Here is a 24,690-nt window from a genome sequence, read left to right on the forward strand (position 1 = left end):
TGACCCCTCCCCTGGTGCTACCAGGATCCTCTAGCCTGACCCACTGCCCCAAGGAATGAACAGCAGGAGGGGGCAAGGGAGCCCAACGGGGCATCCAGGAACAGCCCAAATTGGAGCTTTATTTGGGTGCTACAGGGATAGCTTGGGGTCAGAGGGGAAGCTTAGAAAGCACAACAAAGCTATGGCTGCTTCGGGCCTGGCATCTGCTCTCTCTGCCAGCTGGAAGGTGGGAAAAGGCGACACTTTCAGGGGACCCTGCCCAGGAGGCCCCAGAGCAGGCGGGCACACCTGTCCTCCTTGTCCATGCCTTTTAGTGCTGAGGAGAACAGGAGGCCCATGCCAACCCTGCAGCTAGACTGGGTGAGGGGATTGCCTCCTTCCCAGTAGGGAGCCCTTTGCAGTAGATCTTGTGGCCTCCTACAACTGTTTAAGAGAGTATCTGTTTCTTCATCCCATCAGCCCTCTCCTCCCCAGGGAAGCCCTGTTCCCAGTTTCTTGAGGGTATATGCTTTGGGGACATGTGCAAGGTCTCAGAGGGGTGTGTGTGTGTGTGTGTGTGTGTGTGAGAGAGAGAGAGAGAGAGAGAAGCCCAACCCTAGCACACTTGCACTACCCTGTGAGTTTGTGTGAGAGAAGGTGAGGCTGCCCTCAGGGAGCTCCCAGTCTACTTGGGGATGCAGGTTGAGAACAGAAGAAATGTGCAAACAGCCCAGGAGGCCTTTGTGTGCTGAGCATCAAAGGAAAAATAAGGACGAGAAGTCCCATGAGCCCCCAAAGGAGAGAGCTGAGATGCCTGGGGGCTGGAATACTCTGGAATGGCTTCATGGACAAGGTAAGAGTCCAGGGGCCTGACACATATTATCTGTGTGACCACAGACAGCTCACTGCTCCTCTCAGTGCCTCAGTTTCCTCATCTTTAAATGAATGGGACAATAATACATACACTCATTAATGCCCAGTGGTATTGTGGGAAAAGCACCTTTTAGGCCTGATGGTGCTAAAGATACGTGAGCCACCATATTAGTATGGGTCGTCCAGGAGGAGGAACAGTTTGAGCAGAGGGCCCAGGGTGGGGATAGCCATGTCTTTGCCACGGACCAGGAAGGAGACAAGTGTGACACGGGATTAGAAAATCACCCTGGGGAACCAGGATGAGCAAGTTGACACTAGATCGTGAAGGAGGAGCCGGGGATCCATGGAAAGCTTTTTGGACCAAGCCACGAAATCATCCAAGGACTGTTTGAGGATCATAGCATGGGTGGTGGGTCAGGTAGTGATGAGGCCCTGGATTTAGGTGGTGACAGAGCAGGAGGCAGCAGTGGGGGAAGTTCTGGAGAACAAGTGGACAAAACTTGAGGACTGAGGGGCATATGTGGTCTGGGGGGGGGGGGGAGTTAAAATGAGGAAGGCAGACTTGGCCAAAGATTATCTTTCTTTGTCCATACTTGTATTCCCCAGTCCTTAGCACAGTACCTGGCACATGGTGGGCACTTAATCAATGTTTCTTGACTGTTATTATTGGCTGTGAGTTGGAGGCAGTGGTGAGAGCTGCTGGTAGAGCCAAGGAAAGAAGCAGAGAACAGAGAAGAATCAGAGTAATGTCTGATTGCAGAAGCCAGGGTGGGCAAGACTTGTGGCATGGTGGGTAGGCAGCTAGCAGTGCCAGTAGAAGGACCAAGGAAATGAGGAGCAGGGGTGAAGGTGGTTGGGGAGAGGAAGGAGGGAAACAGGAGGTGAGCCCCAGGACTGGGCTGGAGACAAGCCCTGGGGAACCTATAGATTGGAGCCCCAAGAAGGGAGGGGAATAGGTCCCTGAGATTCCTAGCCTTGGCAGCCCAGAAACCCCTCTTCCTCCGTACCGGGAGGAAGGAAATGGACTGAAGGCCTTCTTGTAGAAGGGGGATTCACCTCGCTCTGCTTGGCCCCAGAGGGCAAAGCTAGGAGCAGTGGGAGGAAGGGACAGAGAGGTGGGTCTAGGCTCGAACTCAGGACTGCTGAGGTGCTACCCAATGATTAGAGTGGTCCCTGAGTGTTCAGGGCTTCCTGGGGAGGTGCTGGGCTCTCTCCTCCTGAACGGCAATGATGGGAGGGGATTCCTGATGAGCCACAGGTTGCAATCGGGGGCCTCAGGCCCAGAGAACTTTGCCTCCTAAGATCTAGGCCTTGTGAACACTTTGGGTCCTGATTTCCACCTGTAGATCAGGCCCAAGCAGATATTGGCAGTCTAGGTCCTGAGGCTGACAGGACAGAAGGATCTAAGCTCAGTCACATTTAAGCAAGGGGGTTGTGGGTAGGCCTTTGATTCATCATCACAGCCATGGTGAGCATTTCAACAGCACCTTCAAGTTTTGCACAGAACTTGGCATACCATATCTTATGGGAGCCTCACCACAACCCTGGAAAGTAGGCCAAATCATTGGCTTCATTTTATAGAGGTTAAGTGACTTTACCAGGGTCTTACATAGTGCTTGAAGTAGGATTCAAACTCAGGTCTTCCTCCCTCCTGCCCACTCTCTGCATTGTACCACCAAACTGGCTATACCTCCTTTCTTCCCTGGGGTGCAAACCCCAGTTGGGGTTGGGGAAAAAAAGTGGCAGTGAGCTCTGAGCCTGGGAATGGAGTCCACCTTGACACCAACTGTGAGAATCCGTTTTCCCAACAAAAGCCAGCTCAGTGCCCTTCCCTTGGCTGCTCTGTCAGTTTTCCTTTTGGCATCAGGAGCTTTCTCTCCCCTTTGCTGTCCTGGAGCTGCCTCCACTGCCTCCTCCTCTGTCCCTTGGCGGTTTGTTTCATTGGGCTTTTCTTCTTCTGTTGGTCAGCCACTGGGTATTCCAGCAGGATGGTGGCAGCCCATAGGGGCTGCTTGGTCAGCTCCAAGAAAGGCCCGGGCCCTCCCTCATGAATGCTAAAGGGGAAGGATGGGAGCCTGGGTAGGATTCCCATGAGGGCCACAACTGGCACAGCAGGGAGCCAGAGGCAGAAATCAGAACTTGGTCACAGCTGGTTGGGAGCTTTCCTTTCAAGGGAAGCCACTGCCTGCCCACTTGAGCCACTCAGCAAAATTAGACGCATCCAGCTTTTGGCCTGAGAGCACCAGTGGGCCAGTGGGGAGGCCGTGATGAGCAGGCTGCCCTTTGGAGGCTGCCTTGTCACCCCCTTGTCCCAGGGCACCCTGTGCTTAGGGCAGATATATGGTGGCCGAACCACAGAGGGCTTCACTCCACAATGCCAACGGTCTCGAGGTCTTCACAACGTGTCTCATGTATAGCTCTTCTCCCGCCCAGGGCCACTGCCCTAGTCCAGGCCCCACCTCCTTTCACCTGGACAATTGTGATGGTCTCCTAATCAGTTTCCTGGCCTCTGGTCTCTCCCTACTCAGCTGCCAAAGTGATTCCCCCAAGGCTAAGGCCAATGCTCCACATCTGGGAGCATTCCAAGCTGCCCTTCATCCCCTTCACCAGCTCTAGGAGCCAGCCCTCCTTGCTGCCTCATCTACCATCTCCATGCCTTTGCATCCACCAGTCCCCAGTCTCCACCTCCTTCTAGCCTTACTTTGAAATGCCGCTTTCTGCACTATTTCAGTGAGTTGTGGGCCATCAGACGCTATGTAAATGTTAGTTGCCATTATTGTTTTTGCATGAACCTCCCTCCTCCCAACCCTGCCACGAGGTTATTTTGTACATGCGATGTCTGCTTCTTGAGGGCAGGGCCTGTGTTGCTTTTGTCTTGGTCCAGGACAGGGTCTGGCAGTTAATCGGTTGGTCATTCTGGTACATAGTGGGTGCTTAAAGAATGCCTTTTTTTCTTTTGCAAGGCAATGAGGGTTAAGTGACTTGCCCAGGGTCACATAGGTAGGTAGTGTCAAGTGTCTGAGGCCGGATTTGAACTCAGGTCCTCCTGAATCCAGGGCCGGTGCTTTAACCACTGTGCCACCTAGCTGCTCCCTGCTCTGATGCCTTTGAATGAAGGAGCATACTTCCCTGGAGGGGTATGGTACCTGCCCACCCATTTGACCAGCTTTCATTCATTTCAACAATTCAGTAAGGATTGATTTAGTCCCTGCTCTGGTCCTGGGCCAGGCACTCTGGGAACCTAAACACTCCTGATGGGCAAATGGCAAGCTCTTCTGCAGTTGAATCTCTTAAACCTTTCCAGTTCCTTCAAGTAATCTAGAACGTGACCCCTCAGTTCTTGAGTCTGATGGCAACAGTCTGTCCCCATGGCACTTCTCAATGCCCTTGTTGAATTGTGGGACCCAGAAGTGAACACAAGCTTCCAGTCACAGTCCTTGTTCCGAGTTGGCTGCCTGAGGCTTGGGCATGAGGAGAGGCCTGAAATGCCAGGGAAGGGGCAAACAAAAAGAAGGAGCTCCCACTGGTGGAGGGAAGGCAGGCTGGCAGGTGGCCCGAGTGTGGCTGACTTCAGGATGGAGGTGAGCAGCTGGGACCAGGACAAGAACCTGGAGTAGCAGAGGCGATTTCTGCCCTCCGTGAGATCACAGACCCATTGGGGCCCTAATGGAATGTTCTGGGCTTCTTCCCCCGTGTTTTGGCCATTGATTTGCCAACTACTAAAATCCCCAACTCCCTTTCACAGGATCTGTTTCCTGGCCTGTCTCCCCTATCCTTGTACTTGTGCAGATGACTCTTTGGACCCAAGTGTAGGATTTGACATTCGTGCCTGTGATGTTTCTTTCAGCTTCTTCATTTTGGTCTGTTAAGATATTTGGGGAACCTTGTTCTGTCATCCAGCGGGTTAGTGCTCCCTCCTGGGCCATGTCACCCACAAATTGGATAAACAAGCTGTCTGTGGCTTCCCTAAATCATGAATAAAGTTGCTGCTGAGCACAGGGTGAGGATGAGGACAGATAGATCCGTAAGCACTGGGCTAGAGAGCTCAGCACTCACTGGGTCTGGAAAATTCGTACCCTCCCATCTAGGTCACAGCTCTCCATGTGCCCCTGAGTAGACTCATCAGGGACACAAGTGGGAAGAGCGGCCTGGGTCCCTTTCTAATAACTCTCTATTCTAGGTTAGGCAGGGAAGAAATCAGGTGATGATGAGGGAGACATCTAGCTCTCTAGGGGAAGAAACTGAGGTCCAGGGAAGGGGCAAAGATGTGACCGAAGGCCCATGGCAGGGGACAGATCCAGGGCTTGACCCCAGCCTTTTTCACTGGCTCCAGGATCCAGGAAGTGAAACTGGAGATGACCTCATTTTACATAAAAGGAAACCGAGGCCTGGGGAGGTAGAATGCCTTGCCTGAACTCACACAGGCAATTAGTGTCAGAGGTAGAATTTGAACTCAGGGTCTGCCTACAGAGCCTTCCCACAGGTGTTTGGAGGGGAGTAAGTAATTTGCTTGCTGAAGTTGTTGCTTGAAAAAATCTTTCCCCTTGGAGTTGTTCAACCAAAGGAAGCTGGCACCACTGGACACCACTTGGGCCTCAACCCATTGGGTGGTGGCTGTCGGGGTGATAGTGAGGCCCAGAGAGAAGGTGGCAAAGAAGGAGTAGAAAGAAGAACCACAGTGGAGTCTGGAGACCCCTGTGAAAGAAGTGGTGTAAATGGGAGCTGCCCCACAGAGAACTGGAGCTACACCTCCTTCATCTTCCCATTTTTCAGATGTGCCACCTGAGACCTAGAGAGGCCGAAGGGCTTACACCTAGCTAGGAAGGCATAGACTTGACACCAAGAGCCCAGGCCCCAAGCCCTTCTCCCTGCCTCCTTCCAGGCCCTTTCTTGGGCCAGGCTAAAGAGCAGGACCATGAATTGAAGGCTGGAGGCTTATCTTTGGAGAGAAGGGCTTGGGCCCCGTGGCAGCCATGTTTGTAAAGTACTTGCTCCTTTTCCCTTGCACGTCCCAATGGGGCAGGATCTAAAAGCCAATGACTCTCTCTTTTCTTAATTAAGAGTTGTGAAGGACCTGGGAGAGCAAAGAGGGAACTAATGCCTTGAGGCAGGCCGTGGCTAGAGCTCAGATTACAGAGCACCCTAGTGGGAAACAGGGAATTCTGGGAAGTGGCAAAATGAGAGCCAGTAGTGGAGTCCCCATTGCAGACTCCCTGTTGCTGACCATATGCGGCTATGCCTCCTCACCCTTGAGCTTTAGAGAAACAAAGGCAAGGGACAGCTAGGAGACCAGAGTTCAAATCCAGCGCCAGTCACTTAATCTTGTCTACCTCGGTTTTCTTATCTGTACAGTGAGGATAATAATGACATTTAGCTCCCAGAATTGCTGTGAGGATCAAATGAGGTCATGCTTATCAAGGGCTTTGCAAACCTTAATGCAGTATGCAATGGTCAGCTGTTATCACTAGTTCCCCCAGTTACCCTGCTAGTGAGTGGGAGAGCCAGGATCTGAACTCAGATCCTTTGACTCCAGATCTCTTTTGGACTCTTTCCACTGTACCCCAATATCTCATGTACATGACCATGCACATGTAGATGCATGGTGTGCCTGCTGCCAAGCTTGGACACAGCCACATGACTAGGTAGATAGCACACAAGAATGTCTGTGCTTTCTGGAAGGGGGCAGTATGTTGTTGTTGGACAAACACTGGCCTGGAAGTCGAGGGATGGGGCTCCTGCCTTGCTGGGTGACTGGGGAGGTCCCTCCCAGCTCTGGCCCTCTGGTGGTGTGGGAGTCAAGGATCCAACTGGCCTCTCTGCTGTTTTCCAGGGACCGGACTCATTATAAGATTGGCTGCCCACGCTCTTGCTTCGAGAACCCTGGGCGTGATTGGTCAGCGTGCTACCGAGTGGCATCCTCCCTTGACCTCTTGTACGACTACGATCACCCTGTGGGGCCCCTGATGGGCAGTGCTGTCTATGAGCCACCATTGCCCCATCCGCTTCGGGGTCGGGCCTTCTCAGAGAGTCACATCAACTTGGATCCCCCAAACACACGAGCTAGAGAGAGAAGAGAGCTCTTGGACAAAGTGGATGAGACCCGGCCAGATCCTCTTGGTGCGAGAAAGAAGGCCCCGCCTCCCCCGCGGCCCCCACCTCCCAACTGGGCAAAGTATAGGGGCCCCCGGGCGTCTCACCACTCCACAGCCTTGGAGCAGCCTCGCCCCCCGGGGGGCCAGATGGAGGTAGTGAGGAAGCGATCCCAGAGCCTCCCTCCCGAGCCACTGCCCAAAGACTTCCCTCCACAGTGTGCGGGCGACAGGCCTGGGCCAGAACAGCACGGTCCTCAGTACTACCAGCCTGCTGGGGTATGGAGAATGCCGGAGCAGTCGGGCCTCAAGGCAGACCCTGCAAGCTCAGCCAGGCAAGTCTCTCTGTAAGGCACAGGGTGGTCTTTCTGCAGGAAGCCCAGAGACTGCTCTAGGCTGGCTCTGCAGGCCTTGAGCTGGGCGACTTCCCCCAAACCTGGCCCTGATCGGGCTGTGGACCTCTTCTCGTCTCCCTTGTGCCCTCCAAAATGAGCAGCACAGGCAGTTGAGGCAGATGTCTGACAGCAGCCAGGCTCACAGGCTCTTTCTGGAAAAGGTTATAAAAGCACCCCAAGGCTCCTCATGGCTTCGAGTCTCCCTCATCCCCTTACCTCGCTTTGAACAGGTTGGATACTGTGCACTTCAGCTTCTTCTCTCCTCTCTCGTCTCCCTCTTCATTCAGGCCTCATCTTTCCAAGGCCTCTGTATACTGTGCTGCCCACCCTAGCGGCCCCCAGATAGTGACCCAGCCCCAACGGGGTCCCTGCTACCAAGACTCCCTGGTTCACTCTCAGAAGCCCATCAATGCTCTGCAGAAGCTCTTGCCTGCTACAGTCATAGGCACCTTGAAAAGTTCTAAGAGAGAGGGGCCAGTACAGGTTCACCAGGCCACTAAGCCAGGTGCCCTCCCCTTGCACCAAGTCCACTGCTTCTATTCACATTCCAAGGCCTTTTGTTGATAATCAGCTGGTTTTTGGAAAATGGATCAGCCGAATTTGTTGGGAGGAGCCATTGCTCCATGTGGGACTTCTCAGCCTGGGCTGAATCTCATTTTCTCCCTGAAGCCCATCTTGCTACTCCTGGCTGGCCCCAAGGTCACATCAGCTCTAAAGCCCCCAGCGGATAAACTGCCAAGCACCCATTCTTCTTCCCCTCCTCTTCATGCCTTCAGTTGTGAAGGTCTTGGATGCTCTTAGCCTCCTTTTCTCCTACTTGTTTGCAGGCAGCTAACCCTCCCCAGGAATGGGGGTGGTGTCAAGGGCACATGTTTGTAGCAGGACACCTTCGTCCACCTCCTGCGTCTGGTCTTTTTCTCCCCTGCCCAGCTTCTCTACTCCCATGCTCTTAACCTGAGCTGAAGGAACAATGGTGCCCAGAAGCCCCTTCCCTGGCTCTGTCTATACACATGAATGTGAATCATAAGGGAAGAACTATTCTCTTGCACAGGGCCCAGTGGTGGCCAGAGGGGCCATCAGGAAGAGCACCACAAGGAAGTCTTGAGCAAAGCACTGGGCAGCCTAGAGTGCTGCTTTGTCTCATCCATAGCCAAGCCCCTGAGTTTATGGAGGATGCAGGTCAGGAGGGACTTCGAATTCTAGACCATCCGACCTGGAAGGGACCAGAGAGATCTTCTCATTCCCCCACCCTCCTTTTCCAGAAGAGGCCGAGGCCCTGACAGGGGAAGGGGCTTGCTTGTGACCCAAGGTTACTCGTAGCAAGGCTGAGCTTTGAGGCTCAAGTCTTTTGTTGGCCATCTCTCCCAGCATTTGAGGGAGTAAAGGCCTTTAGGAATCACTGGCATTCTCCCCCACCCCCACCCCCACCTTTTGCCCATTCCCCCACAAAGCCCTTTTCCTGCTTCTGGGCTCAGGAGATTGAGTCCTATTTCGAGATCCCTTCCAGCTCCGATATTCCATGTTCTAAGGTCCCTTGCAGCTCTGACATTCTCTGGTCCATGTTTTAAGGTCCACTCCAGTTCAGAATTCTGGGTTCTGACGTCTCTTCTAACTCTGGTGTTCCATGGTCTAAGGTCTCTTCTAGTTTTGACATTTTACGTTCTAAACTCCCTTCTAGTTCTTACATTAAGTATTCTAAGATCTCTTCCAGATCTGATACCCAGGTTCCAAATGTGTCCCAAAGTCCTTCTAGTTCTAGATGTTTCAAAGTCCCTTCTAGGGCTTATATTTTGTATTCTAAGGTAATTTCCAACTCAGATGTTCTTTGCTCTAAGTTCTAAGGTCCTTCCCACTTCTGACATTCTATATTCTAAGGTCCCTCCTAGTTCTAACGTTTCTGGTTCCAAAGTTCAAAAGTCCCTTCCAAATCTGACATGTCTTTTCCAGGTCTGACTTTCCATCCCTTCTAGCTCTGACATTGTGGTAGTCTAAGTGGGAACCTCCTGGTTAATCCATGGAGTCAATGATTTGCTCCCCAGTTCTGAGAGCTGATGATCTGGCCTCTCTTCCTTTTCTCTCTCCTCCTCCAAAGAGTTGAAGCATTGGTAGAAGACCAGCCCAAAGCCAAAGGCAACTGGAATCAGGGTCGTTCGGCTGCTGAGGAGCAGTACCGCCTAGTTAACTGGAGCCCAGAGCAGCAACGGCTCAGCCCTGCTGGCCTTGGTGAGTCATTGCTAATGGGGGATACTGGGAGATCTGGGAGACAAGTACTCACTTCCCACTTTGTTTTGTAGCCACAGAGGAATCTGGGCCTGTTCAAGACATCACAGAGGTTGAGACCTGCCGCTTGGTCTCAACACGGAGGTCAGCCTCGACCCATATGAGCTCAGAGGAACTAATGAGAGATGTGGCAGACAGGGATCGGTCTTTGGCTGGCATTCTGAATTCAGCTTCCAACATAGTGACAGTTGCAGAGGTCATGGGCGACCTCTTCCCTACCGATGATCTGCCTTGGAAAAAACATGTCCGCCAGGATTGGCATTTGGTCAGAAGAAGACAAGAGGTAGCCAAGGAAAGGTAGGGCCTTTGTTCTAAGCAGGCAGACTTGGGTGAGGGCTGGATGGTGGTGGGAATAACCTTCCAACTGGCTGCCGTGTCTCCTGAACCTTCCGATTTCTCCCCAGTCCAACCCAGCAACATATATTAAAGTGCCTACTATGTGTCAGACACTGGGGACAAAGAGATAGAATGAAAAACAGTACTTCCCCTCAGAGAACTTACTTTCAACTGGTGGGGGTGGGGTGAGGATAGATAAGTGTGGGGGGGCTGTAATCAGTTAAGTAGGAAGGTAGTTGAGGAATAAGGAAAAGGGGTACTCCTTGTAGGTGGCAGCATGTGAGCTGAAGGAAGCTGCAAGTGAAAAGGGGAAGCAATGAGTTGGGAGGTAATGGAATGCCACGTTTGAGGAATCACCAGCGTGTCTTTCTGTGTAAAGGGGAGTCATTGGCAGGAGGCCTAGGGGGCTTAGGAGCTGACATTTTCTCCTTGGGGTCACTGGGAGCCACTGAAAGTCCTTGACCAGAGCCCTGTGCTTTGGGAAGATCACTCTGCCAGCTGTGGGAGCAGGGAGGCCCATGAGGAGGCTCTGTCTGTAGTCCAGGCCCAAAGGGAGTGGAGAAAAGGGGCTGGGAGTGAGTGTGATCACTGGCCCTTGGTGGGGGCTGCTGCCTGCAGGCTCAAGGGCAGGTCAGGGTCATGTCTGGGCCAACCGGAGACTTGTCCTGGTGGAAGCTCCATGGGTTTTCTCCTAGACAGAGTAGACAAAGCTTCGCCCTAGAAGCCTTCTGTGATTCTTCTTGGGTTTGTTTGGAAGGTACAAGGCTCAGGTCCCCCAAATCTTCCTGCCCTTCTGGGGAGAGCCCCGAGGTGACTCCTGGGACTTTCTTGGGGAAGAGGCTGCTATCATGGATGATTTATGTGCCCTGAGCCTTTAGCTTCTCACAGACTTCCTGTTAACATGCATCTAGCATGGTGCGGTGGGGGGTGGGAGTGGGGAGAACCTTGCAGAGTTTGGTCAGTTGGTAGCTCCTCACTTAGGAGCCCTGGGAGGCAGGCCTGGGCTCAGCTCCTTTCTCCAGATGCCCAAGTCGACCCCGGGGCACTTCCCTGCAGTTCAGCTCTGGTTTTCCACTTCCCCAGGCAAGAATTCCAACCCATCTCCCCACCGCCACCAGCACCTGGCAGCTTCACCAGCCCTACCAGTCCCACCAGCCCCACTTCCTACTCGGCATATTACAACACCTCGGCCGGCAAGGCTGAATTGTTGAACAAGATGAAGGAGTTGTCCCAGTTGGCCAAGGACTCCTTGGGAGAGGCCGAAGTGGACCATGAGCTGGCCCAAAAGAAGGTAGGGGAAGACTTTCGGGAAGGGGCAACCTCCTCTCTGGGCATCCCAGACCTGTGCAGAAAGGTCTGCCTGGGCACCAAGGCTAGCCCCAGTAGGCTTTGCACTTAGATTGCCCAGCATGGAGACCCCAAAGTGGCCACCTGGGTGAGCAACTCCCCCGCCTAGTCCTCAGGCCTTTCTATTCTCTGCCCAGGCCCAGCCCCCTGTACTTTGCCTCTGTGCCCAGGGCCTCCTGGGACTGGCCCTTAATGAGCCCCCCTCCCTCCTGAGCTGGCCTTGTTAGTCAGCCCCTGCCCACGAGCAGTCCAAATTGCTGGGCAGGCAGAGGCATTAGTCAAGTTAAGTGCTCATTGGGAGCCTTTAGAACAGGTACGCGGGATGTTCTCTCTCCAGAAGCACAACAATGCCCCCTCCCATTTTTCCTCTAAACACAATCAACTTGTTTTGTGAATCTGATTCCTGGAATTTCTGCGCCCTCTGTCCGGACGATTTCATAAGCAAATAGTGTTACCATGGTAACCTTGCCAGGCGACTCTCCCGGCTCTTGCTAGCCAGAGCTCCTGGAAATTGTACCTGGGCCCCTGGTCCTCTTGGGGGCAGTGCGTGAGAAGGAGGTGACCCCAGCTCCTAAAAGGGCAGGCCCCCGGCTGGGCCCGCAAACCCCGGCGCCTCTAGCCCTTGCCTCCTCGTGAGTTTCCTGGAGCTGCACACAGACATGGGCTATCTCTGTCTGCTCCTAGCTTACTCAGGCCATGAGCTCTGCAGGAGCAAATTGAATAAAGAAGGAAAAAGAGGCCAAGAGATAACAAAACCCAGAGCCAGAGATGTGACTGTCAGGGAGGGGGGTCCAGGAAGCCTTATTTTGACTTGGGGGGGGCAGAGTCCTCCCTGCTGTGGTGTTCCCAGGACTGCTTCTCCACTGGGAAGTCTAGTTCATGCTTACCAGATCTCCCATTTGGCACAGCATTTGAGTCAGCAGGGCTGCCATGGAGGCCTCTGGGAAACCTCTTCTTCTCAAGCCACTGTCCAAACATGATTAAAATAAGCTGAGGGCTTAGCATCTTGTCCTGGGTCAGGCCTAAGGTCACTGGCCTCTCTCCTCCCTCTCCTTGGGTGCTCCTAGGCCAGGCAGCTGCACGAAAGGACAGAGCAGTCGAGTTGGGGCCCGGGGACAAGGAGGTTCTTCTTAGGGGCCCACAAAGCACCAGAAAGTGCTTTTGCTTTGGAAGACCCCGGTTCCACAGTTGGATGTAGCCATGCCAGGATTAGAGAAAGTTTGATGGCCTTCAGAGGCTAGCCAACCCTAGCTGTACCTGTCCAAGAATACTGGGTTCAAATCCCAGCTCTGCCACTTAGTCTCTGTGTGGTCTTGAGCAAGTCCTTTTTCCTATTCCAGGCTTCAGTTTTCTCCTCTGCAAAATGAGGAGCTTGGAATAGGAAAGCTTGGAGAGCCCTTCCAGCTTCTGATCTATGATAGGCCTGGGCTCCTCTGACTGATGACAGGCAGAAGTTTGGGCTTGCACACCTTCAGTGACGGGGACCTCACTATCTCCTGAGTCAGTGTGTTCCACCTTGGGAGAGTACACAGCTCCTGCCCAGAAAATGGGCCCACACTGTCCCTCACTGGCAGCTCTGGGCAACCTTTTGCTCTGGGCCCCAGGCCAGTCTGTGCCTGACAGAAGCCCCCACTTGCTCTCCACTACAACTCCCCAGTGAGTGGGACTTGTAGCCTCCCCAGCGGCTTTCACTGCTCTTCAGATATTGGGAAGCGGCTATTCTCCCCCACACCCCCACACCCCCCCCCAGCCACGAGCCCCACAGACCCAGGCTAACTGCCTTTCTCCAGCCAGTCTGCAGCTTCCCTCTGGGTGCCGAGCACAGGGCCCTTTCTCGGGCCTGCTTCATCTCTGCCTTTCTCTCATCTCCCCTTATCCCTCCCTTCCACTAGCTGCAGCTCATCTCCAGCATCAGCAAAAAGCTGTCTGTGCTGCAGGAGGCCCAGCGGGGGCTGATGGAGGACATCAGCGCCAACGTGGCCCTAGGGGAGGAGGTAGAGACCATGCTTAAGGCCGTCTGCAAGGCCAATGAGTTTGACAAGTTTCGGCTGTTTATCGGTGACCTGGACAAGGTGCTTAACTTGCTGCTCTCCCTTTCTGGGAGGCTGGCCAGGGTGGAGAATGCCCTCAATAGCCTGGATCCCGAATCCACTCAGGAGAAGGTAGGGGACAGGGTGGGGGTGGGGAGGCAGTGGGTTGTGTGCCCTGCTTGGGGCTGGGGAGGGGCGGCCACTTTGGAGTCCCAGGTGGGTCACAAGAGCAGCTCGAAGAGTGCCCTGGGTTAAGCCTGGCTGGATCTGAATGGTGAATCCCCTTCCCAGTGTCCCTGATAAGTTATCATCCAGCTCCTGCTTGAACACCTTGAATGACGGGAACCTCACTCCCTATCTTGTGAGGCAGCCTGCCCTGATTGGCTCTTCTGTAATTCTTCCCCCCCTCCCCACCTCTTTCCTCCATGGCTCCTGAGGCCAATCAGAGGCAGGCTCACCCTTTATTCTGCCACGTGAAAGACCTTCCAGGATTTGAAGCCAATGCCTATGCCTTTTTCCCTGTCTGGGCCTCAGCACCTGGGCTCCTATGATACCTTTTAAGTCTTCTTGTCTCCTGCTGCCTGGTTAGCATCCTCCTTATTGTGAAACAAGAAAGACAAGTCTAGTGGTTGGAGACTGGGACGTGAGTTTTGGGAGCAGAGGGGACAGTTACCCAGCCAGTTCAGGCTCTTTCTCATGTGAACTTAATCTTTGCTCCTGATGCCCCTTGACCCCCTGCCCTTTCCCCCCAGCTTGCACTGATGGAGAAGAAGCGACAGCTGACGGAGCAGCTAGAAGATGCCAAGGAGCTGAAAGAGCATGTGGACCGGCGTGAGAAAGCCGTGTATGGCACCGTGTCCCGCTACCTGCTCCAGGAGCAGCTCCAAGACTACCAGCATTTCGTGAAGATGAAGTCAGCACTCATCATGGAGCAGCGGAAGCTGGAAGAGAAGATCAAGCTTGGGGAGGAGCAGCTCAAGTGTCTTCGGGAGAGCCTCCTGCTGGGCCCCGAGTGAGAGATGGGGAGCATGAGGGAGGTACTCTCCCCTCCCCGCCCTCCCTCCATTCTGCCACTCACCTTGTGCCTTCTGTCGCTGAGAACCCAAAGAGACCCCCGCCCCCTGCCCAGCCCCAGTACCTGCTTACAGATACTTGCCAAGGTGGCTTCCCTGTGCCCATGGCCTCCTCTGGCTCTATCTATGCCCACTTCCCTCTCTACTTAGTGGGCCATTCTGCCCACGTGGCAACCCCCTGGAGAGACTTAGAGGCAGAGAGGGTGATTCGTCATTTATTCAAAGAAGCCAAACCAAGGATAGTTTCCCCTAGAGACTTGCTAGAAAGAGCCAGGGTCAGTGACCGAGTACTACCCCTGGTGCACGCACATGGAACGGCCCCTTCCCCCAGCCAACAGCAGGCCCTGGCTGGAGGGCTCCTTGTCTATGTTCTGCGTGCCACATCAGGAGCATGGAGGGCGTAGCCTTTGGATCTGGCCCGTAGCACTCACAGCAGATGTCTACATTGGTGGAGAGGCAGCAGGGTAGGCCTACCCTTGAGGGCACCACACTGCAGTGTGTGGGTGCCCAGGTCTACTGAGGCCCATGCCGCTTCCCCCTTTGGGATTACAGTTGGGAGAAAAGAGTTCATCATTCATTTGTCATATGTTAGCGTTGTTCTTTCCATTTTATTTATTTATGCTTTAAAACCGCAATGAAGCAGGCATTTGAAGAGAGTCAAAGCTTGCCCCAAGAGAAGGCTCCTGAGAAAGACCAGTTGTCTCCCACTCAAAGTATGGCCCTGACCTGTACAGCCTGCCCAGGGAGCCTGCTGCAAGGTGGGTGCTCACACTCCAGGTTGATTGTTTTCCCCTTAGCTGGCAAACCTCCACAGCTACATTCTGGGTCTTCAGTCTGACAAGTTGTCTCTCCCTCATTGGTGTCGATGTGCTGGCCAGCACCTTCCCCACATTGGATGCAGAACATCCCTTCAAAAAACCCCATGAGGGAAACCAAGGCACCTGGCCTTCTCTGCTTAGGAGTGCTTCTTTCTTCAGTCCCATTTGGGCACCTTCTGTGCCAGCAAGGCCTGCCGGTTTGGGCTGGTGGCAGAAGTTGGGGGGGGCCCTCTCCTTTGCAGCCCTACCCTGCTCTTGGCCTGGATCCACTTGGGCCGATGGGGGCTTTCTCCCAAGCTAGCACTTTACTTTCACTGGGGGTGTTCAGGCAGAGGCTGGGATCCTGTGGATGCTGGCATGGAGAGAGTAGAGTGGACAGCAGGTGGGGCCTGGCCCCCGAGATTGCTAAGGCCTTTTCCTCATCCATCAGAAACTGGAAGGGTTTGGGGTCTTCCCCAGGATGTTGTGTGAAGGGTCTCCCAGGGATGGCATGCTTGGGGGTGAAGGGATCTGCAAGGGCATTCGCTGTTGGGGCTGCTGCCCTATTACAAAGACTGTCTTTGAAACCAAGGGGAGAAATCCAGCCAACTGGACCTGATGCGGGGTCAACCCCTCCTGAGGTGGCCAGGGAAGCTTCCGGCTGGCCCTGAGACTCTGCACTGAAACAAGGGGCCCAAAGATACCCCTCCCACCGCTGGGCCACACTCCCCAGCCCAGGCAGCCATGTTCTCCCCAGCCCCCAAGCCCTTTCTGCCACAGCAAGGGCTGGGGACAGTATGCTTGCCACTGAAGATGAGGCCTTACTTAAGACAAAGTGAGGCGGGCAGGCGGATATGTTAAATGTAATACTGATGAATGAAAGCACACAGTCTGGGCAGTAGGACAGGCATCTGGTTTCTTTACCAGGCCCTGGGGATGAATGGAGGACTTCCAAAACAGTAATAATAATAAGCGTTGGCACTTACGGAGTGGGCCCTTTAGGGGCACCAAGGCTGGTCCTGAAGCAGTGAGCTGGGGGGAGAGGTCAAACCCTGTGACCTGCCCTTCAGAGCCGGAGCCAGAGCCCCAAGGATTGAGGCCCACTCCCAGACACGACACCTTGGGAGCCAGCTGAGGAGAGGTTGGTTCTTCTACCCTGCTGAATCTGCGCTTGCTGACATGCACCCTGGGAACCAGCCCTGGTGGGGGGACTGGATTGTTGGGCTGCTTCCACACCCACAAAATCACAGCTGGGCAGCCAACTGCTCAGCAGGGAGATGCATTAAGCCCACAGCGGGAGACGCCCCACTTGGGGAGACCCTACCAGTAAAAACCCAAGGGCAGCTCCAATGGTGGGGCTGGGACCAAGGAGGAAGATGGTGAGAGAGACACAGTGCGGGAAGGAGACCGGCAGAAAGCAGGGCCCAGATGGCTGAGCCTCTCTGCCCAGCAGCCTGAAGCCACATGAAAGTCCCAGGGAGAGACCCTGGCAATAGGGAGTGAGCCCTCATTCTTTTTTTGGTTTTCAGAATCTGTATCCCAGCCCCAACCCTTACCTTGTATCCCTGGGCCCACTGCATTAAAAGGTGCTAAGAACGAACTTGTCTTGTGTTTCTTTTGGTGGTGGGGAAGGCCCCCCATATCTCCTCTAGGAGGACCCCCTTCCCCAAGAGCCCCCTTCCATACTTGGGGCCAGACAGATGGGCACTTGGCACTGGCAGATTTCATGATGTCCCTTCAACGGTGCCTAGAGTGTAAGGACCATCTGAGCTCGACACAACAGACTTTAAGGTCATCTAACCCATCCCACCCCCTCCTCATTTGACAGAGGCCCACAAAAGGCTAAGGGATTTGGCCAAGGCCACATAGGTAAGTAGCCTCAGAGGCATGATTGGAACCCAGGTCCTGTGAATTTGGGTTCAGAACTCTGCGCTACCCTATACTGTCTGGATACAGCCTTGAGTTAGATGCCCTCATGACCCAAAGAGCCCCCAGTACACTTTATTTTTAAAGTTTTGAGTTCCAAATTCTATCCCTCTCTCATTCTCTCCCTCCCTGAGGTGGTAAGCAATCTGATATAGGTTATATGTGTGCAATTATGTAAAGCATTACAATATTAGTCATTTTATATAAAAAGACTCAAGTAAAAAAAAGAAAGCAAAAAATAGCCTGCTTCAGTCTGTGTTCCATCAATATCATTTCTTTCTCTGGAGGTGGATAGTCTGCTTCATCATTAGTCCTTTGGGATCATCTTGGATCACTGTATTGCTGAGAGTAGTTGTCATTCACAATTGCTCATAGAATAGTATTGTTGTCACTGTGCACAACATTCTCCTGGTTCTGCTTACTTCACTCTATATCAGTTCATATGAGTCTTTCCAGGTTTTTCTGAAATCGTCCCCCAGTGCATTTTGAAGGATGTTTTCTTGGTGCCCAGTCCTCCTGACCCAGCAATCCCAAGAGGATGGATCGTAGTGGCCTCCAGAAAGCCGAGACCAAGTTCCCATTAGGCAGTATTACAGAATAAAGTGTTAAAGGGAGAGATCAAGATGGTCACTGAGTGATTAGCCTGAAAGAAGTTGGTAAGTCTCCAGCCTGGCCTGAGTAGGAGACCTCTTTCCCAACAAGTCCTCTTGGGCCAACTTTGCAAAGGGCTCTATGTGTCTGTGTCTGTTTCTGCGTCTTTGTGTCTATCTCTCTGTGTCTGTGTGTCTGTCTGTGTGCCTGTCGCCCTGCCCCCAGCTTGTTGAGGGCATCGTTGGACTGTTATTTGGGCCACTGATACACAGAGAGCAGAGCAAAGCTGTAATTGCAGAGGCCCAGGGGCCAATTGTGGCCTCTTCAGGAGCTGGCCTCAGCCCCAGGATAGCCAGGTAGCTAGCAGCCGTGGAATCAGTTCTAGAATGAGGGGAGAGAACAAGCATTTTAGGTCTATTTGATGTATTCTAGAAATTTTTGAGCAAAGTGATTCCCAAGCTTGTAGCATTCTTTCTAATTCATGCATTTGCCAGGTGTGCAAAGTTGCTTGTTATGCAGTCATGTCTTACTCTGTGATCACGTTTGGAGTTTCCTTCTACAGCTCATTTTACAGATGAGGAAACTGAGGCAAACTTACCCAGTGTCATATACAGCTAGTGAGTGTCTGAGGCTAGATTTGAACTCAGGTCTTCCTGACTCCAGACTAACAAGCCCCCACAGCCACAACACCACACCCTAGGGCTCATCACCCACTTACAGTTTACAGATAAGGATACTGAGGCCAAGAGAGGTTGTGTCCTTTGTCCTGGGCCACACAGGTTGAATTTAAGTCCAAATCTACCCAGGCTCCACAGACTAGCTCTCTTTCCACTAGAAGCCATTGCTACACAGCAGGGGTCCTGAGACCTGGAGTTGGAAGGCTCCAAATGCTTCTGCTCTCAGTTTCCCTCTCTGTAGGCTCTGAGCTCACTTCTGGCTTAGGGGAAGTTTATTCCCTCCTCTGCAGGCACATCCACGGGAGGGAGTGGGGCAGACCCTGCAGGGGTTCCTTGGTCCTTGCTTCTTTCCCTCGAACTCATTGCACAGATTGTCAGGTGCCCCCCACACCTTTGTTCACCTTGGGGCGGTCCCTCAGCAGAGGCTCCTCTCAAGCACCCTGGGGCGGGGAAGGGAATCTGCAGGCACTCCCTGAGCCAGAGGAGGGAGTGATGGAAGGAGACAGATCAGCTTCCCTGGCCAGAGGCCTTTGCTGACAGCTCAGAATTACTCTGGTGCTCCCCCTCCCCTCTCCCTCCCACCCTGCCTCTCTCTGTTGGGCAGGTCCCAGGCTGCAGTGATAGCGTGAGCCTGGGGTTGTGCCTGCGGTTCTGGTGCCTCACCACAGGCAGAAGGGGCCCAGACGTGGGGAAGAGGAGGACGGAGGGAGTGGGGAAGGTGCCCTCACCCCCTCACCTTGCACCACAAAAGCTCATTCACACATTTGGCTATTCGACTCATTCTAGGTGGAATGAGGGTTGGCCCTGGAGTCAGGCAAAATATCCTGGGTTCAAATCCAGCACAAACCTTTCCCAGCTGTATGACCCTGGGCATGCCACTTACCAAACTGAGCCTCACTTTGCTTATCTGTCAAACAGGGGTAATAATGCTTCTAGAACCCACATCACAGAACAATTGTGAGGTTCAAGTATATATGACAACATTACTGACGTGCCAATGAGTGCACTGGCCATAGGAAATCGTAAAAGAATCTTAAAGGCCACCTGGTCTGGCCCATGGAGAGTCACAGTCCTCTGCCCAAGAGTCAAGTTCCCCTCCTTCACCGAGGTTCTGGGGCATCCCGACCCGACCCTCTGTCTGGAGCCTCCGGGTCATGGCTCCCATTTCTTTGGGGCTTGGGAGTTCCCATAGCATTCTCCTCACAACAACCTTGGGAAGGAGGGAGTGTGAAGATTTCTCTCACCACTATTTTACAGACGAGTAAACTGAGGCTTAGAATGGTGAGGTGGCACAGAGTCCCGCACCTAGGAAATGTTAGCCTCAGCAAAGCAGTGAAATGCAAAGTGGGAGGGGTCCAGATCGATCCCCAGGAGAATGGGTGGGCGGGATAATGATGGCTTAGCTCAGTTTGGGGCTGAGGGGCAAATCTAGGCAGGCGGGGCCCCAGTATTCCAGTGACGATTCCAAATGAGATCGTGGGGATGGGCAGGAGGAAGCCTTAGAGGAATCCGAGAAGGGGAGATATGAGAGAGTGCCGTGCAGCAGTGCTGCAAGGAGGGAGCTGTCAACCGAGGTAAATGAATGTAACAATGAGCAGGTCATTAGTGACTTTGGAATGAGAATGTTCAGGAGTGGGGGAGGGGGGCAGAATGCAGATTGTGGATGGGGAGAAACAGGAGAACTGAGTGGGGACGAGGAAGACATCAAGAGCTCAGGGAAGGGCTTAGCCATAGTTCCAGGGGGAGCTTTCTGCTGAGCCTGGAAAAAGGGATGCACTCCTCTATTCAACACTATTCATGGGCTCCCTATTGCCCACTCAACAAAGTGTCAGATGCTCAGACCCTCCATGATGTCCACCACACGCCCTACCCTTCAGCCCAACTGAGCTTGGCACCACGTGCTTTCCCACTTTTGTGTCTACATCCTGCGGAATCAGGGAAGAGAGAGCAAAGAGGGGGTAAAGTCAGAGCTGTGGGGAACAGCCACACGTGAGATGCAGGAGGAAGGAGAGGAACAGGCTGGGGAGGTGGGCCAGAGCCCTAGACACCTGCTGGATATCTTGCCATCCTTGAAAGGCCTATTCAAGTGCCAACTCCTTCCTTGTGAAAGCCGTCCCTCGTTTAGCACTTTGCTGTGTATTGTTCAACACCAAAGCTATCTGTGGATGGGTACAGGCCCCTTCCGAGACTGACAGCTCCGTGAGGGCAGGGACCGTGACTTTGGCATCTTCCCCATCGTCTGGCACACAGTCCGTGCTTACTAAGTGGGGAATGGGAAGGGCCTACGTGAATCCCTGAGACTGAAAATGAGTAAGATAGATCCTGGATGGACAGAGGGAGGCAGAGCATCAAAGCTCAGCCTTGATACTTCCTGCCTAGTTGACCTTGGGCAAGTGCCTCAGTTTCCTCTTCTGTCAGTTGAGGAGTTTACACTAAGAAATGGCCCTCATCGAACCCTTCTGGGTTCGGATCGCTGATCCTTTGAAAAGAGAGAAGAGGAGAGGGCAAAGCTGATCTTCTGAGGTGGGGTCGGGAGAGCTCCCTCCAGGCCTGTCAGGTGAAGCAGGGGACAAGCTTGCCTAGAGAGCTTGGGGAGGAGGGGGTTTGGGAGGCTGAGAAGCAGGCAGGGCAGCAGTAACCCAGCAGTTTAGAGCGTTTTCTAGGGAGCTTTCAATCCTCTGCAGATGATACTTCATCAGGACTCCCTCACAGCAGCACTGCAGCCTACCCAAGGGGGGCCAAGAAGGCAGGCATGGGGACAGTGAGCTCAAGTCTAGTTGGCTAGTATGGGAGCCCCCCAATAGCACAGGAGCCCCCAGTGGGGGAGAACTGCTGAGGCTGTAGCCCCAAAGGAGCGGGGGGGGGACTTTCCTGGCATTGTGACCAAGAATCCCGCCTTACCTTGCTGATTTGCTCATTTGGGCATTTATATGAGTCGCTTTGATCCCCCTATTAACGAAGAGGCTTTGGGCCAACGAGGCACTTCACTGTCAGAAGCCTCATTTCCAGAGGCAGAAATCCGAGAGGAGGCCCAGGGCTGTGTTCCAGGAGGTGGCTTCCTGCCCTGCTGCAGCTTGGCAGGGCACTGTCTTCTCCCCCAAGGGCTGTGGCTGTGGCTCTAGGTGGCAGGTTATCTATCCCCCTCTAGAATAAACCCTTCTGCTTCTGTGAAGGCTTGCGGAGCCTGGGTCTACTGGAACACAGTCTAAGGTGAGCCCTGGGCATTCCCTCCAGCCCATCCCCACTTCCTGGGCCAAGGATTTTTTCACAGGAAGACAATATCTCAAAGTAGGGACTTCAGAAGCCATGTAATCCAAACCCCGTGGGATTCTGCTATGCTCAGGAAAAGGCCAAGGGTCTGGAAATTTGTCAGCATCAGGAACTCCTGGAATAGGAATGCACTCCTACCAACTCAAGTGATCACCACTTGCCCATGGCTTATTAGCCAAGTTCTAGGGAATTGCCTGAGGCCCTAGGTCATAGCTAATAAGTGTCTGAGGCAGATTTGAACTCAGCTCTTCCTGTTTCCAACGCAAGCACTCTGTTCACTACAGCATGTTACTTTACATCCCTCTGACGACAAATGAAAAAACAAGTTGTCTGACAAGAGTCTAGGCCCAGGGAGCCACGTTCCTCAGTCTTCACATTCTTGTTCTAGCCTCACATTGGTCTCCCTGCCTCAGGTCTTTCCCTTGGACACAGCATCCTTGTGACACGCAATGAATGAATGCTCCTAAGGTACAAGTAGGGACTTTGTTGAGCGGCTGGATAGAAATCTGGCTTCCCACCCTATGAAGGACTGACTCCCCTGGAGCAGGGGGAGGTGCCAGCTCAAGTCTCTGTCCTTTTTGCCCTGGGCCTGGGAGACAGAAGACCTGGGTTCAAATCCTAACTCTTCCCCTTACTCCCTCTGTGATCTTGGTCAAGTCACCTCCTCTCTATTATGTTGTTTTTCTGATCTATTCCAGCCCCAGCGGCTCAGCACTGAGCCTAGGAAGGACCTTCATGGACAGGGGCAACCTCCCACACTTCTTGGTGCTCACCACCAGGTGGCAGCCTGTCTGTTTGGTCCTTGAAGGAGCCCCATGACTGCCTCCCAAGGAAGGGGCAAGCCATAGGGAGCCTTCCGATTAGAGCTGGAGGCAGGGAGGTCCAGCAGCAGGCTTGGCTCATAAGGTGCCCGGGACCTGGGGTGGCTCCATGAGGGAATCAAGGTGTCTCTAGCCAGTCTTAGGAGAGCCGTGGAGACCCCCGCTGAGAAGGAGCCCCCCCCCCTCCCCCTGGGGCCAGAATGGTACAGGTGGAGTGAGCGTGGGCTGGCAGCCTCTGGTCACCATGCTCCTCTTCCCAACCCTAGGCCCTTGGAGCAGCTTCGGGGCAGGGGTGGGGCTGTCCCACCAGAGGGCTTGGGGGTGGTGGTGGTGACTGGGGATCACCGACATCTCTGGGACCAATGGCTACTCCTGGAAGGCCCTCTGGGGACTTTTGTTGTCCTTTAAATACGTTTTCCTTCTAGAAAACAATGAGAAAGAGGGGAGAGGGTGGCCAGTGAATAGGGAGGGCTCTCAATTCTCCCCTCTCCCCCTCCGGAGATGTGCCTCTGTGCCCCCCTATCCAGAGGCCAGCCAGTGGGACAGCCTTGCAGCCACATCTCAGCTTCCTGCTGCCTGCCACTGCTAGTGGTGGGAACGAAGCTGGTGGCTCCCCACCGCAATCAGCCTGAGGACTGGCCAGGCCTCCACCACCTCTCATGGGCGTGGCATTGCATCCCCACATCCCCATGGAGATGGTTACCATCACACCGTAGGGCCTCTTCTCCTGCCCCAGCAGGCCGCATTCAATTATCTTGTGCATTTAAGGGCCCTTGAGAGCCGGGAGATGCTGTCACCAAAGGGGCTATGCGTGCGCAGTCTGGGGAGAAGAGCATCTTGGAGAAGAGAAGCCTGTGTGCTCTGCTTGGGCCCGAGAGCTGGGGGAGGGGAAGGGAGAGGGAGAGAGAAGGGGAAGCGAGGGGTGGGGAAGGAGAAAGGAAGGGGAAAGGAAATAAAGGGAAAAGGGAAAGAGGAGGGGAAAGAGAGGAGGAAGGAGCAGAGAGGCTCTAGTTTGGTAGACTGCCTCAGGGGCAGCTGAGTTCCCTAGGCCTGGGGCTCCCAGGCTTACTTCAGCTGTTGGTGTTTGTCTTTCATTCTCCAAGAGGACCATGACATCGGGTGATGTCATGACTTGCATTGAATTGGACTGAAATGAGGGAGGGCTGTGCAAGGTCACCAACCCGCTCTTTCCTCCAGAGCCATCTGGGGGTTCAGTGACAAGATATATATCAGGATGACTGGAGATGGCCTCAGAAGTTTGTTGTTTGTGTGTGTATGTGTGTGTGAGAGGCAATTGGTCTTAAGTGAGTTGCCCAAGGTCGCACAGCTAGTAAGTGTCAAGTGTCTGAGGTCAAATTTGAACTCAGGTCCTCCTGACTCCAGGGCCGGTGCTCTATCCACTGCACCACCTAACTGCCCCTCAGCCCCGGATGTTTTAAGGCAATTGAGGTTAAGTGACTTGCCCGGGGTCACACAGCTAATAAGTGTCTGAGGGTGAGATTTGAACTCAGATCCTCCCAACTTCAGGGCCAGTGCTCTAACCACTGCACTACCTAGCTGCCCCCCCTAGTTTGGCTAAGCACTAGTGGGGGGGGCCTTCAGGCTGAGCATGGGCTGGCCTAGACAGAGGGCCTCAGAGGATGATCTGAGCCAGGAGTGGGTAGAGGCCTCTACAAACCCTTCCCCTTTCTTTCGGGGGGGGGGGGCATTTTCATCACTATTTTACCAGTGGAGAAACTGAGGCTTGAGGGTAGTGCATGACTTCTGGTTAGAAAGCTCTGAGGAGCAAAGTCCTGGGAAAGAGGAGGGGCCACCATGTCTACTCCCCTAATTTGACCGATGAGTCTCAGGCCAGGAAATGGGAAAGGGCCTGGTCTAAGGTTACACAGGAACTCAGTGGCAGAGGAAGAATTCAAGGGAAGGGCCTGGGATCACCAATTCTGTGTTCTTTCCACCACCCCAGGCTATCTCTGAAGGAGGGGGCAGGGGAGCCTTGCTACTTTGCCCTGCAGATTTGGAGGAGGGAGAAACGCCCTGGTCATGGCCAGGGCTACTCCCAGTGCAGTGAGCCCAGCTCTGCCTGGCCTCTGCCCAGCGGCATCCTTCTAGCTGGGAGGCTTCCTGCTCCCTCCCCCAGCTAGCCTGATGAGCGAACCTTGTGCCTCCTGCCTGGCCCCTTTGTGCCTAGAAGCTTTGCAGAGCTGGG

At 53.8% G+C, this 24,690-nt stretch overlaps 1 protein-coding gene across 2 annotated transcripts in view; it reads left to right on the plus strand.

Annotated features, from left to right (window-relative positions):
* SHROOM4 (shroom family member 4) overlaps positions 1-16,778 on the plus strand; it is a 129,061-nt gene extending 112,283 nt beyond the window's left edge. The window contains exons 6-12 of one of the 2 annotated variants that reach the window (XM_043974887.1): positions 6,683-7,276; positions 9,429-9,559; positions 9,631-9,913; positions 11,036-11,243; positions 13,192-13,461; positions 14,082-14,366; positions 15,046-16,778. In XM_043974887.1, coding sequence (XP_043830822.1) covers positions 6,683-7,276; positions 9,429-9,559; positions 9,631-9,913; positions 11,036-11,243; positions 13,192-13,461; positions 14,082-14,345 — 1,750 coding nt within the window. In that variant the 3' untranslated portion in view covers positions 14,346-14,366; positions 15,046-16,778. Of the gene's footprint in view, positions 1-6,682; positions 7,277-9,428; positions 9,560-9,630; positions 9,914-11,035; positions 11,244-13,191; positions 13,462-14,081 lie in introns of both variants that reach the window. The other variant, XM_043974886.1, reaches the window with a different exon arrangement.
* The last annotated feature ends 7,912 nt before the right edge of the window (positions 16,779-24,690 follow it).

Source organism: Dromiciops gliroides, chromosome X (assembly GCF_019393635.1).
Source record: "Dromiciops gliroides isolate mDroGli1 chromosome X, mDroGli1.pri, whole genome shotgun sequence".
Lineage (NCBI taxonomy): Eukaryota > Metazoa > Chordata > Mammalia > Microbiotheria > Microbiotheriidae > Dromiciops > Dromiciops gliroides.